At 34.6% G+C, this 18,854-nt stretch overlaps 2 protein-coding genes across 9 annotated transcripts; one reads left to right on the top strand and one right to left on the bottom strand.

Moving 5' to 3' along the window:
- Positions 1–2,042: 2,042 nt before the first annotated feature.
- Mrpl21 (mitochondrial ribosomal protein L21) lies at positions 2,043–3,215 on the bottom strand. The gene is made up of 4 exons (XM_078197110.1): positions 3,078–3,215; positions 2,698–2,826; positions 2,298–2,618; positions 2,043–2,222 (listed from the first exon to the last, which is right to left on the bottom strand). Exons 1-4 carry the CDS (start codon positions 3,175–3,177, stop codon positions 2,122–2,124), a joined length of 651 nt encoding a protein of 216 aa, XP_078053236.1. The 5' UTR covers positions 3,178–3,215; the 3' UTR covers positions 2,043–2,121.
- Positions 3,216–3,595: 380 nt separating this feature from the next.
- On the top strand, positions 3,596–13,809 carry Bbc (choline/ethanolaminephosphotransferase 1 bbc). 8 transcript variants are annotated; one of them, XM_078197367.1, is made up of 11 exons: positions 3,596–3,956; positions 4,273–4,420; positions 4,588–4,710; positions 4,787–4,890; positions 5,572–5,706; positions 6,535–6,669; positions 7,514–7,645; positions 8,697–8,855; positions 8,968–9,093; positions 9,201–9,339; positions 12,611–13,809. In XM_078197367.1, exons 1-11 carry the CDS (start codon positions 3,720–3,722, stop codon positions 12,685–12,687), a joined length of 1,515 nt encoding a protein of 504 aa, XP_078053493.1. In that variant the 5' UTR covers positions 3,596–3,719; the 3' UTR covers positions 12,688–13,809. The 8 variants fall into 8 exon arrangements, with proteins under 8 accessions (XP_078053493.1, XP_078053494.1, XP_078053496.1 ...); XM_078197368.1 differs by having other exon boundaries at positions 9,201–9,355; XM_078197370.1 differs by lacking the exon at positions 5,572–5,706.
- Positions 13,810–18,854: the final 5,045 nt, after the last annotated feature.

Below are 18,854 nucleotides of genomic sequence, written 5' to 3'. Positions count from 1 at the left end.
TGAATATATATTAAGGAATATTATATGTTAATATATATTAAGGAATATTGACCGCTGGAGAGATGTATCAGAAAACACAAAATCTGACTATTAAGAACAATTAACCCTTTGTACTCGCAGCCATTTTAATTCTAAATCCAAAATAGTTTCTTCTACACAGTATTTCTATTTTAAAGTATTATTGCATTCAATTTCATTACGATTTTAACAGTTTTTCTTTTTAAAATATAAACAGGACAATATAAACATTATTCCGATAGAATTAACAATTAACAACGTATAACAATTTTTAGTGATACCTCGGAATTGCCACTCGTGTGCAAAGGGTTAAAAACAGTATTATTAAAGATTAAGGTGAAGTAAAAATTTCTTTGATTCGGTAGAAAATTTCGAAATAAAAATATTGTTAATATTATGTCTTATGGAAAGTATGCTACCGGATACATCATGATAGAAAGCTCCAGCGATTGCTTCAGAATCGATGACTGTCGGAAACGTGCCCTTTGAAAATAGCTCTGTTAGAACTGGAATCGAGCTGCAGGGATATCCTTGACCCGGTTCCGAAGTCGAAAGGGTCTCGCGTTGACTTTTCTACGAGTGTACACCTGTAGGTACAAGTGGTATGACTCAACGGTGCGTCGTACCAGCCGGATGGTTTATACCTTCGCCACTTATATCCACCCCATTTAGCTCGAAAGTAAAACTTCGTTTTCTGTTCGATCGAGGCTATAGATGACGTTGAATAGGACGGCCAACCTATTTCCGACTGTCAACACCGAGGAAACTATGAATCAGCGCTCGCTGCATAAATTACGCGATGCCACGAATAATGGGGCACTATAAACATAATAAAAACTATCTATGTACCACGGTAAATAATAAAGGTGCGCCAGCTGACAAGCTTGCGCCGATAAACGAGTTTACGATGGTCGGAACCGGTGGACTGTTGATCAAATAGAAAGCCAACTGTTTGATTAGAGATTCGATTGCGTTGACGGCGACATAAAGATATTAATAAATGTTTGTCTATGCGTTTATGTGGTTATCTTCATTGTTTAGGTATGATGGCGTACAACGAGGACGGAAACGAACGATTCCAAGCTGAAAGGTGTTGTATTTATTTATAAACGATGGCGTAACCATCTGATAAGAGAAAAGGTGTGCGGGGACCGCAATTTATTAAAGCTTCTAGCAAATGAAGGCGTACGCGAGAGTCTCTAAATAAATATGACAGCTGCCGTGCATAATATCGCAGTGTAGCTATTGTCGAGTGAAATTCTCATTCAGCCGAAGGACTTGTTGCACGGTGCATATAAACGATAGGCGCTTGTTGCACGATAATGTGCGCAGTAGAATGAGACGACCGCGATCAGACAACCAGCCGACAATGCTATCGATCAACCTGCTCGAGCCTATTGCCAATAAAACGTCCCACATTCGTACAGTTACCGAAAAAAGTGGCTAAGCATTGTGCGAATCGAGTGATTACAACAAAAAAGGAGTATTGTTAAACTGGAACAAGAGCAATTAATAATTGCAGATGGCAGGTCAGCGTGAACGCGATGGCAATGAGTACGACTCAAAATTTAATCTTATCAATTCTTCTTCTTTACAGTTTGTACTTCTATATCTTTCTTACGTTTTTTTTCTAAATTGTTTTATTTTTTAAAATTGTAATTAATGTATAGTAATAGAATTCATATAAACCGCAAAACAGGCGCCAGTGCTGTCACTTGTGGCAATATTTGGAACTTTATTACGACGTTCGCACAGCATCCGCTGTCATAGCGGTAAAAGGCTCAAACAAAACTCATACACTGTTTAACAAATTTGTCTGTTGGTAAATTTGACTAGCAGATACGGCGTTCTGCCGCTGCTCCAATTAGCGCTGTATGGACGTCAAACTAAACTTCATTTTCTGTCCACAAGATGTATCCACTGTAACGGTACGGTTTACGCAGTGGATATTATTCGTTACTTTGTATTCTATATTGAATTGCGCGTTATTTAAAGATATTAAAGAAAATGGATATGAAATTAAATCACTATAAAATAATATGGAATTTATGACTGCTGACATTTTTATGAATTTGTTTTGGTAACAATACAATTCTGTAACGTTCAATATATTCTATCCAAGCCTTCCACATCCTTCTTCTTATCTACGTCTCCATTGACATTAATTGAAGTTATTCTTAACATCGTCCGGTGTTCTCTCATAACTGTAAGATAAACAGATGTCGTACAACTTACTTATGACAAAGCAACTACAGTGTCTATAACTAACAGTCACTTACAATTCAATCTGCGAAATTGTTTCCTCTTTCTCATTCTAAAACGAGTAATTGTGTGGGACAATGTTTTCTGTACAACCGTTGCATAAACTGATACCAGTTCCCTATTTAAAACTGGCCTTCCAATTAAGGAGAAATCTTTACCACCAACAACTAATACTTTCTCTAATTTTATTTGCTCTCCTGGTTGGGGTGGCCAGTGGCCGCTAATGATTATGACATCACTTTCTGTTACTTTAAATTGTTGTCCTCCAACATACACAATTGCAAATAAACGGCCAGTTGTGTTGGTAGCTATTTGTTTGTTAATTTCACTTATCACAACTGAAAATAGAAACGATGTTATAAATATGCTAACAAAACGAATGTACGCATTAATTAATATGTGCATATAAATATCTACCAGAAGCAGCTTGTTCCAGTTCTTTATCGTCTTCAACGACTCTTTCTTCAACACTTGGTGGCTGACGAAACCAGGGCATCTGCTTTATTGTTTTGTATCCAGCTACTTCCATATCCCATAATTTCAATGCTGTAAAATCCCAAACAACGGATATAATATTTACCACTGTCAAAGAATAATTATTACAGAATTATACAAATAAATATCAATCTGTTGTCATTTTATCGTGTGATACCAAAATCGATACGAATCGTTTATACATTATTATATCTCTTGTAATATTTGTGATTGAACTCAAAAACGAGGTTATGTAACCTCAATTTGCATGTAAACAAAAAGTAAGTAATTGTTTCTTATGTTTAAACGATAGATCTACAAACCTGGATAATATTGTTTATAGACTGAAACTGGTTTAATCCTTCTGATACAGGTATTCGTGGCAAAATTAAATAGTCTCGAAAAACCGGCCAGAGTCGCCATGATTTACACACGCATATGAGAACATGCAAGTATGTACATTTGGTTGATATGTATATAGTTCGGTTCAAATCATCGTGCTAAAGAGGCGAAACTCCTATTTGAATCTTTGATTATCCCATTCTTAAATTGTATGACCTTGGCGTATTACATACTGAACATGTATGTATACCGATAATGTAATTAATTATTTTTACTAATATAGAACAAAGTTTGCATCCGTTTTAAGTTAGTGTTGAAGTATAGGAATCGTGAAAATTAATACGAGTAGGTCTGAAATTACGTTTATACGTTTATTAAAATTTACTTAGAAATGCGCACGCATGCAGATTCTACTTATGGACGCATGCGTATTGAAAGTTACGCTAGTTTTTAAAAACCGTCGAAGTTTCGTTTCTTTAAGAACGTTGTGTGACGAAGAGATGTCGTACGTGTTCACGAACAGTTACTTGTTATGTTTAGTCGTTGTGTTGTGAAAGAATCGATGACCGTTGAATTATCGTGAATTGTTCCTGGTGTTCTCAGTATTCTGGCCGTTTTGAATTATGCAGTTTTATAAGGAGAATCTGCTGTCGCCTGGACAACTGAAACGCCTAAGTGAACACAAATACAGCTGCACCACCAACAGTCTCCTGGATGGGCTACTTCAACCCTGGTGGAACTGGCTAGTCAGCAAAGTTCCACTTTGGCTTGCGCCCAATTTAATCACGATCCTGGGTCTCATTGTCAACATTGTGACAACTTTGATTCTTGTTTATTATAGTCCTGATGCTAGGACCGAGGTATCATTTACATAACCTATTACTTCGCGTTACACTTCACTTCCTGTTTTCAACAGCGTTTGAAACCACCGCGTTATTTAAGTGTCCAATACATTTTTATACAGGGATCGTATTGCGGGGATCTCTATTGTACCGTCTGCATGTGACAATATATATATAATTAGCAGCTCGAAAATATAACTGGTCATATAGAATCATAAATATTTAAATGCATTGTTTAAATTAGACTCGTGTATTTATAAAGTTGTATATGCATAGTTCATTTGAATGAACATGAATTCATGTAGGCAGATGTGACATTACATTGATATTTCAGGCACCCAGGTGGGCATGTTTCCTGTGTGCGCTTGGTCTATTCATTTACCAAAGTTTGGATGCCATAGATGGCAAACAGGCCAGAAGAACAGGTACTTCGACACCTCTGGGTGAATTGTTTGATCATGGATGTGATTCCATATCAACAGGTATGTAGCTTGATAATATCAATTATGGAACCATCTAATTTAAGGAATATATTTTATATTTATAATTATTATTTAAGTCAATAGTTTTATCCAAAGTATTTACAGATATTAATTTTAACTATAGGTAATGTTTCCTAATAAAAATCATGACACCTTTATACTTTTAGTGTTTGTTGCTCTGTCAGCATGTATAGCAGTACAATTAGGATATTATCCAACATGGATGTTTTTCCAGTGTTTTTGTGCTATGACACTTTTTTATTGTGCTCACTGGCAGACATATGTTTCAGGTAATAATTTATTTATATATATATTAGAATTTCAGCTAAACTTGTATTAATTTTAATTACAAATGTTTTTAAACAGGGTCACTGAGGTTTGGCAAGATAGATGTCACAGAAGCACAGTTTACAATTATAACTATTCATCTTATTTCTGCATTCTTTGGACCTAAAGTGTGGATGATGGAGGTTGTATCTTTTCTTTTTAACCGTGACTTGTTATCTTAAAATACAATATATATACATAACTTTAAAATATTTTATGGCAATTAACAAGTACTCAGATCTATATACAAAGCTGACTAATTTTTTATAGAAAAATTGATTAAGCTTTGTACTGATCAGTTGCCATAAAAGTTTAGTTTTCTTTTCAGTTCTTAAAGCAAGTTTAAGCTTTGTATGACATTCATGTAATAATGAAACATACAATCTTTTAAGGCACAATAGTAACAGTTACAGCAAAAGTTTTAAAGGTTGCAAACACAAATTATAGAGCACAAAATATTACAAACTCATTAATTGCTCATCAATGACTGGCTACCATGACATCAAACTCATTCATTAATTCTATTTGAACTTTCATAGAATTTTACATGTGTTTCCTTTGTTGTAGTAGACATTCACTCATTCATATTGTTATTTACTTCGATTAGTAAACAGAATGAATTTGTTATAGAAATAAGCACTATAATAGTCGCAGGCAGTAAATTAGTAATTTTGTAATTGAAAGAAAATGCTGTATGTACAAGTAAATTACGCGATACGCGGATCATTTTTGTTTCATATTCTTTATCTCAAGACTCATGAAGCATTCCAAAAAATATTTAAATACTTTTTTATGCATGAGTCTAATGAGGATATTTCTTACAGATACCATACATAGATGGTTTTATGTTTAAGTATTTAATAGGAGTAATGACAGTGATTTGCGCACTGTACAATTTGTATTCCATCTTTTCGGTGATTTTCACCGGAGGAGTGGGCAAGAATGGTTCAACTGTGGCTGTAAGTTAGTCAAATTAGTCTTTTGTTTTTTGGAAATATGGAAATGGGAGCAGCATGGCATGAGGAGCGACGCTGAAATTACTTTTTTTGCTATGAGACTTATTACCTTAACATGCATTTTATTTCCAAATTTAATACTCATTTATCCTCCTTCATCCAGTTCATTCTTACTTTCCCAACATTTCATCGTGTCTATAAAAGAAAAATACATCGCTGGCATTTACATGTACAATTATCAAACGTTGAGAATCATTACAACAGAAGGAATATATTTTTAAGGTGATACTAGAACATACCCTAACAATTTACAGTTACATATAAAAATCCAACCGTAACAATATTTGTGTTTTCTTTTCCATATAGTGTGCTTTTGAAACAATTTCCACAGAAAAAACTTAAAAATCATTTTTGACAACGAGTTAGCTTAAAAATTTAATTTTTTTGGAAGACTTACACTACTCTCCATGATCATAATTCATTTATTTAATACATAACTATTAACTTTGACTGTAAGCTCAACTATTTTTCATAGAGAATCAAAGAAAAATTTCATAGAAAATAGTGACAGGAAAATAATAAGTAAATTCTGTGCCTTATAGTTAATTCACTCTGCAGTTTCCTCATGCCTCGTAATTTATTTTTATATTATTTTGTGCAAATAAATGAACCACAAGTGAAACTGGCCCATTGAAGATGTATCGATTAATCATCGAAGATATTATAATATGCCATAATATAGGATAATATAGGATACAATTTATCGACTTAAGTAACTGAATAATTTTTCTTTAATTTTCATAACAAGCGAGATTTTGTGCATTTGTTTAGATACCAGGGCTCGGTGTAGGCACAGTGAGTAACTACGTAGCAGTGATATTTTATGCTGGCTACATTCATGTATTCCTTGAATTCTGTAAAGTGTTTGAGTCTGGTGGGATTGGAAAGAATGGTTCCACAATTGCAGTAAGTTTCACAAACTAAAAAGTGACCGATTGCATACACACAAAATTTTTATATTTTTTGCCACTAGTATAGCAATGATGTCTTTCTTCTTTCATTCTGCTTGCCTATTTAGACTGTTGGGTTATATTACTGTTCATGTTCAGAATAGTTTTAATGCATTACTAAATTTCTGTCTCATTTTTATATATATATATATATTTATATATATGTATATATATATATATTTATATATATGTATATATATATATATTTATATTTATATATATGTGTGTACATTAATTTTTCTATTATGAATATTATTATTGTGGTGTGTCAGAATATAAAAAGATGTTGCTGATAAACTATCATCGACGAACGAAAGTGCTATCTCTTCTGTGCACACTTACCTCCTACTCTACTTATATGCTTGAAACTGTTACTTCTCAGTATCTTACGTTCAGTACAAAATATCGTTGGTTGAAGTAAATACTTTTGTTTATATTATCAATATCGGATGTGGAAAACTACTTTTCATTTCATTATTAATTCTTGTAATAAGATTCTAAGGTGGAACTGTTGTTGAATTCTTTTATATTAATTCATACAAAATGATACAGGGGCTTACTTTCATATTAATAGTATGTATATATGAAGATAATGTAAATTAAAAATCTAATATTATAATAATTTGAATTGAGCTTATCTAATTCCGTATATATTAATGCAGACAAATCGAAACGCATTTGGAAAGTTTGAAATTGTTTCAAGAGCGAGAAGTTTTCACCGACGTGTGATATTGTTGCATCAGTGTTAGACATTTAGTTGTACATCGACTAATGGAAAGGTCTTTCGTGTCCTTGCACAGTTGCCATACACTGGCACAGAGGTCAAGGTGTTTCCATTATGGGCTGCTGTGGGCATCGCTATAATACTTGCACAGAGCAGCATATCCGTCATTCTAGCCGGTGGTGTCGGAAAAAATGGCTCCACCGTAGCAGTAAGTCGGTTTAGAAGTCATAGGATCATTGTGTAGTGCACTTTGCGTCTTATGTTAATTTAGGCCCACTGTAGATCAGTAAATATGACAGTTAAATTACTCTATTTTTATTGAGGTCCACATATAAAAATGCCCATTCATGTATTCTCTATATTTGTAATGTAGTTACAGTGTTTTAAGTGTTGAATATTAAATTGGAGAACTAAATTGAATATTGATCAGCAATTTATCCTGTATGAAGTATATTATATATTTCGTGGGTCTAAATTTTGCAAGAGCATCACACAGAACTGTTTACTGTATCTTTGTGTCCACTTTGGTTAACACCTTCTCCTGTGTATCTGTGAACTTCCGTTGGAACATTGAACATGTTGTCCCTCATCTTTAATTCCTGTCCACAGTCTGCGCATTTTCATATACCTTAATACTGTTAATAGCTTTAAGACGTTGCATAAGTAACTCTAATTGCATGTGTACTTAATTGCTTTTATATTTAGTATAATCTTAGTTGCTATATACTGCTATTTAACATTAATTTACTGTTATAGATATAGTATACATATATTTTCTTTGATGTGCCTTGAACTTTTGTATTGATATATTGAATATATTATTCTTATGACGTTTGTGCTTCTTAATATGAAATTTTCTTGCTATTAGCAAATTTATTTTATGTAGAAATAGAATCTAATAACTTGTTAGAAGCAGCTTGCCTTGTCTATAGTTCGGCTTCTTTCCAATTTGTTTCTTAAAATTGCCGGATTTTATATACTATATATATTCTATGAATACGATATTTAACATTGTAATAATTCATTTTATCATGGATCAATTACAAATGATTAGTTGCCATCTTAAACAGTCATTAGATTGAGAATTAAGCCAATATTCTGTTCAGTGTTAGTAAAGTTACATAAGTATTGAATGTTCAATAATATCGTCTATTTGTGAAAGTGTATAGTTCATAATAATTAGCATACAAGTACACTTCTGTTTTCTCTGTGAAATACGTGCGACCGATTTATTCTTCATAATGTTTACTCGGTTTCAGGGAACATCAGTTTTATCTCCAATTATTCCATTTAGTTTTGTGGTAGTACCAGCTTTTATAATTTATAGAAAAAGTGCTGAGCACGTATATGAAAGTCATCCTGCATTGTACATACTTGCATTTGGAATGGTTGCAGCTAAAGTTACCAATCGATTAGTGGTAGGTATAATTGTGTCCTCTCTTTCTATCTCTCTATTATTTCTTTATAATTATTTTACTAAGAATAGCACATTCAATATTTTTCTGACATTTCGTTTATTCGTTATTGCAGGTTGCACATATGACTAAAAATGAAATGCAATATTTAGACAGTTCGCTGATTGGACCAGCCATGCTGTTTCTGAATCAGTATTTCAATTTCTTTATCAAAGAATATTATGTTCTTTGGTTGTGCTTTGTAAGTCTTTCATTATACCTCCATAATACTTAGATGTTTCTCATTGAGCTCTTTCGAATTTATACTATGTACGTTCTCACACTTCCTCTGTTTACGCACGTGTCTAGATTTGGGTTACTCTGGATTTACTCCGGTATAGTTCTCAAATTTGCCTTGAGATCTGCGATCATATGAAGATCAAACTATTTAGGATACCATTAGCAGATCATCGAACGAGCCAGGTTTCTAGTGCAGCTGAAAAAAATGGTACTAGGTCCTCATGGTACTGTAGGCCCCCACGTAACAAATTGCTAAAGAAACATCACTAGGATTTATTTGTGATAATGAATGTGCTGTATAATTCATTATATGTATAAACGAAAGAGAGCTGAGATTTAAAAGAACTTAACAATTTGTTAAGTTGTTTGTTATTGTGACTGTACATAAAAAGAGAAGGAAGGAAGTTTGAATGGTACAGTTCATTTATTATCACATTAATTTATAAACACGCCCTATTTGATTGAATATAAATAAACAAAGTCTCATCAACAAGTTGGTTAAGTAGTTAATCACTGTTTGCCGTTGATCTGCCGTCAACAGGTACAATATCATGAACCTAATGATCAGGACTATAACTAGATAAAATAAAAGAGTAGAGTACACGGTACGTTATATTGAAAAGAAAAAGAAATAATACGCTGATTATTCATTGAGAATAATTGAACGAAAAGACATGACATAAATTTTAAGTAGTTATATCTTTATATCTTGTTAATAAGAGTTACAACACTTTTATGGTAATTGAATTCAGTCATTTGATGTAAATTATTTACTTAACCTGTATCTAGTAACAATCGATACGAACAACAAGGTTCTTTTGCGATGTTGGAGTAATGAAAATTTGATTTTGGAAAATGCCAGGAATCTGATGTTTCTATAACTATCTTTCTGTTACTATAATTATGATTATGATCTCAACAAAGAGTTCATTTATATTCACAAGGAACATAATCCTTATTTAAACCTACAATTCTTAATAACAACTGACATGTATATAGATTTGTAATGCAGATATTCCATTATTTACATAGTCAATTATAGCAGAATCCATTTGTAGTGTAAGAAAGAAAACTACCAAAGATAGTCGTTTCAATCTAAAGGAATCCGTGTTTTTTTTCTTTTTCTTTTTTTTTTAACAAACATTTTTTAATGTCAGAACTATATGGAATTGAAGGAATGTTACATATAAAACACAGCCAATGTTCTTAAGAGAATAACTCTCTTTATTTCATTCTTTGGAAGATTGTAAACAAAATATGTATATTTCATATATATGTATTGGATGAAGACATTGTTTATCTTCTTTTTTATAATTCTAAGTTAATATTAGTGTGGCCTTGGCACTTATTTATAATTGAAAAATATAGATAAATTTTTTGCTGGATGGTTACTGTTTATTAAGGAATATGGTGATAGTATATATAAGAAATATTTAATTGGGAAAAATATAGTATAGAACTAAGAAAAATTGAGTAGTCTCAAGATTTGAAAAATAAATACTAAGCATGGCAGAAGAAAAATTATTTTGTATTATTTACAATTTGCAATTATCGTTCTTTCAATACATTGCATTATAAGAAATATACATTTATTTTATTCGCGCATCAATTTTGTCGTGAAATATGCCAATTTGTGAGGAGAATTACTGTTACAAAAATCACGTAGCATATTCTGAGAATTTATCGAACAGGGAATAGAAAAGAATAACGTTTAGTTTATATAATGATCGAATAGACATATTAATATATTCTTTCTGCTAGAAGAATTTTTATAAAGCTGTTAAGATTATCAGGACGACAATACACCTAAGAGGCTTTCCTGCAGTCTGGCCGGAAAATAAATGTGTATCTTATTAGACATATTGCTAATGTACCGTACTTTGGTTTCTGTTCGCAAACTGTAATATACTGTTTCGATAAACGGTTTTTCTATCACGTGCTATCTTTCATTTACACGTTTTCATTAGTGAAGCTTAATATTATGACAACAAAGAAAACTTCAAAACTACTTCCCCGTTCTCCCTTCTTTAGATTAAATCCATATTAATCCTTTCAAGATGGTTTGCAAAGGTGACTCTAAAAATGAACTGAATCTCATTTCGAACAGTAATCCGCATGCTGCATTATTGTCTCATTTCTCATGTAGTCAAGTCATGGAATTCAGGTATCTCCGTGATATAAATTTAATTACGTATTCGGAAGTACTGTAAAAATAAGTAATCGAAAAAATCCTGTGCGATACTTGAATTTCTAATTTTAACAACCGCATTACTATTAGTTTATAACTTCATGCATGATACATTAAATCACATTACATGTAGCATGGAATCTTTACACGTACTTAATTGTGTTTCTGCTATTGTGGAAGAAACATATATTTATTGTCATTTATTAATTGAAACTAATATTCTCCTATGTACTAATCTAAATTATGAACCAACCTTTTTAATATTTACAATTATAGAAATGAATGGAATTGAAGTTTGAGACAAATAGAAACCAATGTATCTTTGAAGTTTGTGTAACTTGTATAATAAGCAGTCGAATGTGTTCTATAGCCTATTTTCATAAATAATTTTAGTATGCGTATTATAATTATAATTGTACCCTCTAAGATGGTTACTGATAAGATGTGGAACTTTGATTTTATTGCTTGGTCTTGCGATACTAATTATAACGTTCGTGTTAGGTAAAGAGTTTGGGATAGAAAGTGCTTCCCTTTCACAGTGATAATGAGATATGTGATTCCACAATTGAGAAGATAATGGCATGTAAAGATTCAGTTCGCACGTATCTCTGCCTATAGCTTGGTCCTAATACCTAATCGAGTGCGTTCAGGACATTGCACCAAAAACTACCCCCCAACAGTATTATTCAGGCGTTCAATGTGATTCTTCACACAATTTCTGAACTCGGTCATTGATTGATATATAATTCAACAATTGACTGTAGAAAATAAAGGGTTCGGCGTCCATGACATGTTCTCAACAAGTAGGTTTCAATGAGAACTCTTTCGTTTCTGTTCCAATGTAGGAACAGTTTAGCATAAGAGCGCAAATGTAGATGTAAAGAAAAAGAGTATCATATTTTTTGGACTTGAGTGGCGGCCGATCCCCGATCAACATTATCGTTGCAATGAGTGGTCTGTTACAAAAACGGGTATAGCTGTCTAATATAGTGTAACATATTGCCTACGTATGTGCGAATAACATTTTAATGCCTGACGAGCATAACACAGTTATAAATTCTGAGAAACAGTAGTTCCTAATGGTAGTTTTTTTTTGTGCCTTTGTGTAACTTTTTCAGTGTTTGAAGTAATCTTACGTAAGCAAAGAAAGAAGTAATCTTACGGAAGCACTTGAAAAACTTTTGTATATTGTTATAGGCTGTTGATAGAATTTACATTATGCGGAGGTATTCGCACATGCCCAAAACTTTTGTTCTTATTCGTTGGTATGCATGAATAGTTTTGTTCACAGTTCGCATGACGGTGGAACAAGAGCCTCTGTTAGACGGTGAATATCATCACGGATCTGACACTACCCTCGACCTATGACAGTTGCAAAAGTATTCATCGGCGTAGAGATGATTAATTAAACATGTAGGGTGACACAAACATCTCTACCTTAACATTTAACATTATCATACATACAATAACGCATAAAGGAATAACAAGTGGCAAATTCTATTGCAACATGTTCCTTGATAGGTGATCAAGAGATTTTATATATGAAAGAAGTAAACCACAGGAAGAGACAAAGGACAGATTTGTTTGGTTTACTGTTGTAGATGACGGGAGAACAGTTTTTAGATGTATTTATAGTGATAGACACGGGACTGTCTAACAGTTCAAAGGTTTTAACGTTAGCAAGCTATCATTATGCTTGCTGCAGAGATTAATGTAATGTTAACTGAGAAGTACAATTTTATTACTGGTGACTGACTATGAAGTAGTTCTTGTACAGCCATAAGTACTCGCGAAATAAAACTTTGTTACTGTTAATACAATTTTACAAAACAGTAGAATCAAGTAGCAAAAATTATTGTTCAAATCTTGCACGGAAGTGCCTCTGTTCCGTACGCGTGCAAGTTGAAACAAAAAAAAAAAACAATAATCGAGTATTTTTCGTTTTCTCTTTTTTTTTTATTAGAGATGTTCCCTATAGATGAACACGAAATTTTGAACATAATAAAACAGGCATTATTTTTGTCAGTTATTATTAAGGAATGGTTGCTCCCATTTCGGCGGGCGGTGCATGGCACTAAATTGAAAATGAATATCCACGTCGATATGTATACTATTTAATAACGAAAGTAAAAAACGAAGGTGATAATTTTGTATTGATACTTATTGCGTAAGACTTGTAAACGGTGTGGTGATAATGCTTAATTCGAATACTTATATTTATCTACGAACGATTTGTATTCATCTAATTAGTAAGATAACGTATTTGAATCCGAGCCGTTGCTCGAGGAGATATCACATTGTTGCATTATCCTTAATACAATTCACATTTTTTTCTTCGATCGTTCTTTACACCTAATCGAGATTAAGAAAAGCAAAGGAATAAAGTATCGGATAAAAATAAAAGTTCAGATAAAGAATATTATAGATCCCGTTAGAGGGATTAAAAACCATGTAAATTATGTAAAATAAAAATTTCGAATGAAATTTCAATCGTTGTTCAAGTTGTTTTAATTAAAACTGTGTGCGGATTGCTTTTCTATCGGAGTGATCAGAACAATCCGAGGCTTGTCCGAAGCACTTTCACACGTTCAAAAGTGGAACGAATTCGAATAACGATTAAAAAGTTTTGCACCCCTTCGCGGGAGTGAACTGGGTCAGCGATAATCACTATTTCCCGGGAATTCGGTCACACATAATATGTCAGTACACCTCGATAAAAATCCTTATTTATGACTTCTATATTTTATTCAAATTGATGCCTGGCAGTTCATTTGCAATTAGCAATACATTACTTTTAAAATCTGTTTATTGGCATCTTTATTAAAGGATATCATTGGACGGCGAATTTTATGCACTTCTGACAAAAATTATTTATCATTTTCAACTTACTAAAATCATTTAAAAAATTAATAAATTAACATTTGCAATAAAGGCAAACAATTTTTATTTTGCACAAATATCCGCTGTCCAAAACGCTTTTTCGTACAGCTGCATCCAATATATTGGATCGTGCATTTATTCCAAATGTATTTGATCATGTACATAAATTTTTATTAATGTACATAATAATCATCATAAACAGTTCGCAAAAATTGTTGTAGCTCTTGTAAAATAGTTTGGCGTGTGTACACAAACTTTTCTATACGCATTTGTACATACAAACATTGTACGCAATGTTAATATGAATATACAACATTGTAGGAGAATATTATTGTTAATATTAGTTTGTTGGGGTCTTTGAACTTGCTCGACCTTCCCAATTCGTAGGTACAGGTGTACGCGATAAATAAAGGAAAACAGGGGGTTGTTTGGCGTTGTAATAGCAAGGTACGTGATCAAAGCAAGAAGATTTGTGCAAACATGTTCCCCCCTGTTTCCACCCCTAGACTGGATGGCTCGTTTTTGCCGAGTCTGAGGACCTCGAAGATTCGTGACCGAGCCACGTTTCACCTCTTACCCTTGTTCGACTTGGGCCACCCTTTGATATGCTTGGCCGTCCCCGATATCACACCCCCAGGGGCGTAGCCCCTCCACCTTGCCCTTGATACTCTTACCGTACCGAATTCAATAGAGATTTTAATTCGATGCACGCGCCCACCTTTCTCCAACCCCTTATATTTATCCGTAACCATCCGTTCATTATCTTCTTGACTGATGGCTGACTTATGCCAACATGCATGTTCATTATCAATTTTTACATCTGTCCTCGAAGTCTACTTTCACCTGAATCCCGTGTTTCATTTTATTCGAGAAACGTGCACATGCGTGCTTAATTAATGTTGGGGGTTGACGTTTGTATTTAACGAAAACAGAGTGAGTGTGCCTGCTGTAAAATTGAATTAAATTGTAACAAATTGATAAGATTCTCTAATTGTTTTTTTTTCTGGAAATTTTAATTTATACTTTTGCAAACGAAATTGTGCTAGTTCTGAAAATTTGAGCGAAACTTTCGAATTTGCCAAGATATGGGAAATTGTTCGTTAAGGTTTGTTTTGGCAATTGGCAGTGTGTCATTCAAGAATAGTACGTAGTACACTGTCCCGTACGCATGTGCAGACAGGGTGTGTGTCTCAACGAAGGTAGAACACTACCGATTGTGGACAGTCCGATCACGACAGTGGCAAAGCACTTTTCGCTAATGTATGCACTCTATTTAATAATTGTTAGTTATTGGAATTGGTCTACGAAGATAGATGTCCTTGCAACGATATGCAATTACCTTTGAGGTCCTAGCGAATATAGGATTACTGGGAGCATTTCTGAGGTTGCAAAGGACAATCGATATTCTCCATGATATAAAGAATCCTCGGGGAAAACAAGGATATTCTAAATTGTCCTGCGATACATAAATATCGTCAAGAAGGCGTGGAAGAGGCCATCAGAAGCCTCAAGAGGGTATTCGAGATCATGAAAGAATTTAAAGACCGTAGGAAATTCTCAGAGGATTCTTCGGGTCATAGAAGAAAATAGGAATACCCTGAGAGATAGCCTAAGTGTCCTAGAAATATTTTACCACGGAGATGTATTCAGGTTCTTGAAATAATTAAACGATCCTTCGAAATTATTGGAGCTCCGACTATTATATAAAATAATTTCTGAAAGACTGAATTTCCAAAAAATTTAAAAGATCCTGATCAGTTTTTATGGATTCTCTAAAATATTCAAAGAACCCAGGAGATTATTGGAAGACTTTGGAATTCCTCGAGGAAGATTTTCAAGATTTCTTAAAGACCGTCATATTAATGTCCTAGATCGCCAGAGCGATCCACGGATTCCTGGGATATTAAAGCTTGCCCCAAGGGCTTCGAAGATTTTCAAGGACTATCTATGAACTCCTAGCCGACCGGAATTATCTAGGTACTTCGACGACCTTCGAGAACCACCAAGGGACACCAGGATTTCAAGGATGCTCTATGTAAGATATTCCATGGATTTTAGTGGATTTTTATTCAAACTTTACAAATTTTACTCGAAATATTTTGGGTAACAGGTTCATTTAAGCATTCTCAGTAATTAGTATTAATGATAGAATTATTGAAGCCTTTAAAGAACTATTGTCTTCACAATTACTCCAAATTACACCTTCCAATCGAGGAAATGGTTAAAAGCTAAAATTAGCAGAGCCTATGCAATGTATAAAGAGGCTGTTAGGGTATCAGACATGATAAAATAAAGACGATGATAAGGTAATAATGCAATAAGACCCGGAAGACTAGGTCTGGGTTATTGTCACCCCGGAGTCCCCCGGCTGTGGCAGCGTCAGCGGAATCGAATCGATAAAATCGAAGACCGTACGGCGAAGCCCTGAATGAAGGGCTCCCGAATCCATTGTCGCAGTACCTACGTCCCTGCGTTCCACCACCAACGTTCCCGAACATCCAGCTAAGCCTGACAACGTTATTGATCCAGCTGGTAGAGCGGCACGTCTATGCAAGGAGGCCATCCATTCCCGTGGATGGTCTATGAGCTTCCTTGTGAATGTCCCAGGCCGTTGGGAAGGTGCTAACATCCGATACCGAGTCAGCGATACCCACCCATACACCACCGTTCACAACCATAAAAGAACCACCATAGAGGGAACACACACGGTTCGCGAACTTTGCATGATCGAACAATTTCGATCGACCGCGATAAAAGCAATCAACACGCACGCACACGTGCGTTTCTGCGCGCCGAACTTTGCGCTATCAATTATGCCATGCGGGCACTGCCACGATAACATCGGGCCAACGCTGCCTATCATTCTCCGACACTCTCTTTTTCCACGTCCTATATCTTTTATGGCGCAGGAGACAACGAACTGCACTTGGTATTTTACGAAACAAGAGTACTATTTTTCTCAGTTTACTATTTGGAGTCTCATAATTCGATTGTCACTACTATTCTTCGTTGCATTGTCCTAACACCTTTCACCATACAGAAAACGGATCTTTAAATTAATAAAAGTATTTTTAAATAAATGAGATCACAGTTGGTAATCGATGACGTATGATATAGAATATTCCAGCTTTGCTTGAAAAGTAAAAGACCAGTGGGGTTCGAAAATATTTTGAAATATCTTGAAAAGTGGCAAATTAGTAGGTAGGACATATATGCATTCATGAAATTGCTGTTCGTTCATTAATGTTATATTAATTCGAGTTTTTACGAGGAGAACTTGTACAAGCTTCGCGTCCATTTTTCGAAAAGCAGGCTACAGGGGACTGCAAAAGTAGTGATTCCGCACCGGTTTCTGTCGTCTCGGGACAAGTCTGCGATTAAAGTAGGCAACAAAGGAGACTGTGGGTGTGGGTGTGTAAAGAGAGGGTGGATCCGGCGATCGACAAGGGTTATCATAACAATGGAAGAGTAGCACCTCGCCTACCATTGTCCGGAGTGATCTCTCTTTTCATAGCTTTCCGAACATTTTTGAAAATTGCTATAGGTAGTTCAGCTTCCTCCGACTAACCACGAGAAAACCTTCTGACGGTCCTCAAGGATTTACTACAATCATTATTATTAGCTGCTTTCATTTCTTTGTTCCATCCCCGTGGGTCCGCAATAATTTTTATTACCCCTTCGTCTTTTCGATCGTTGCTCACTTGGGATAGTACTGCAGCGAGAGTAGATTGCACAATCTATTTGATTGTAGGATATCATTTTTTGCAGTGCACTGGAAATTCCATTTTAGTGGATTCGTGGCTGAATCTCAAGACGTAAGTATTAAATTTATTATACGTTTACACTTATTTTACGCAATTATTATTATTCCAATTAATTCAATTTATTCCTCATGCTGGTATTTATAAAATAATGTCAATCATTAATGTACCGTTTTTAATTTCAAATAAACATATTCCAGATGCTGTTTCCAATAGTTTTCTTTAGCAGATCGAAAACCAATGAATACATTTCGCAATTCCAGGTACGGAAATACAATTTGCATGATAATTTACCTACGACCTATGTTTCTAATTTCGTAGAACGAAAACAGCAATCTGTTGCTTCGGTACGCCAACGAAATAAGACCGAATAATTACCGGTCGATATTAATTACGATCAACAATTTGATTCCGAAACTATTAACGGAAGACACGCGCCCGATGACAAAAGCCTCCGCGAATTGACGTGCGCGTGCACCGCACACGACTACGCAACGAATAACTGCATTATATACATGACTGATAAGCCCCCCCGGCATCTACCGCAGGTGTGTGTGTGCGCGCGCGCGCGTGTGTGCGTATTTCCAGGGTTTCTGTGCATGCGTAGTTAAAGTCGCGAGGAACAGTAGCGCAATTAACTTGCCAGCTGGTGGCTAAAAAAAGCGTAATTTCATCCGCCTCCCGCAATGTAACCGATAATCACGAAAACCTGTGTGCTATTCTTGCGGCAGCCTTGCTACAGGATACAATGAATCGCCGGGGGGATAGAAATCACGTTCGATTCAGTCCTCTTGTGTTTTCTGGACCGAGCTCGTTCACGGTACACCTTTAATTGAACAGTTTTTTTTATTTTAGTAAAAAAAGAATTCCCATTGCGAAATATTTTCAAACAAA

Source organism: Augochlora pura, chromosome 3 (assembly GCF_028453695.1).
Source record: "Augochlora pura isolate Apur16 chromosome 3, APUR_v2.2.1, whole genome shotgun sequence".
Lineage (NCBI taxonomy): Eukaryota > Metazoa > Arthropoda > Insecta > Hymenoptera > Halictidae > Augochlora > Augochlora pura.
This window is presented reverse-complemented; position numbering and strand designations above follow the sequence as displayed.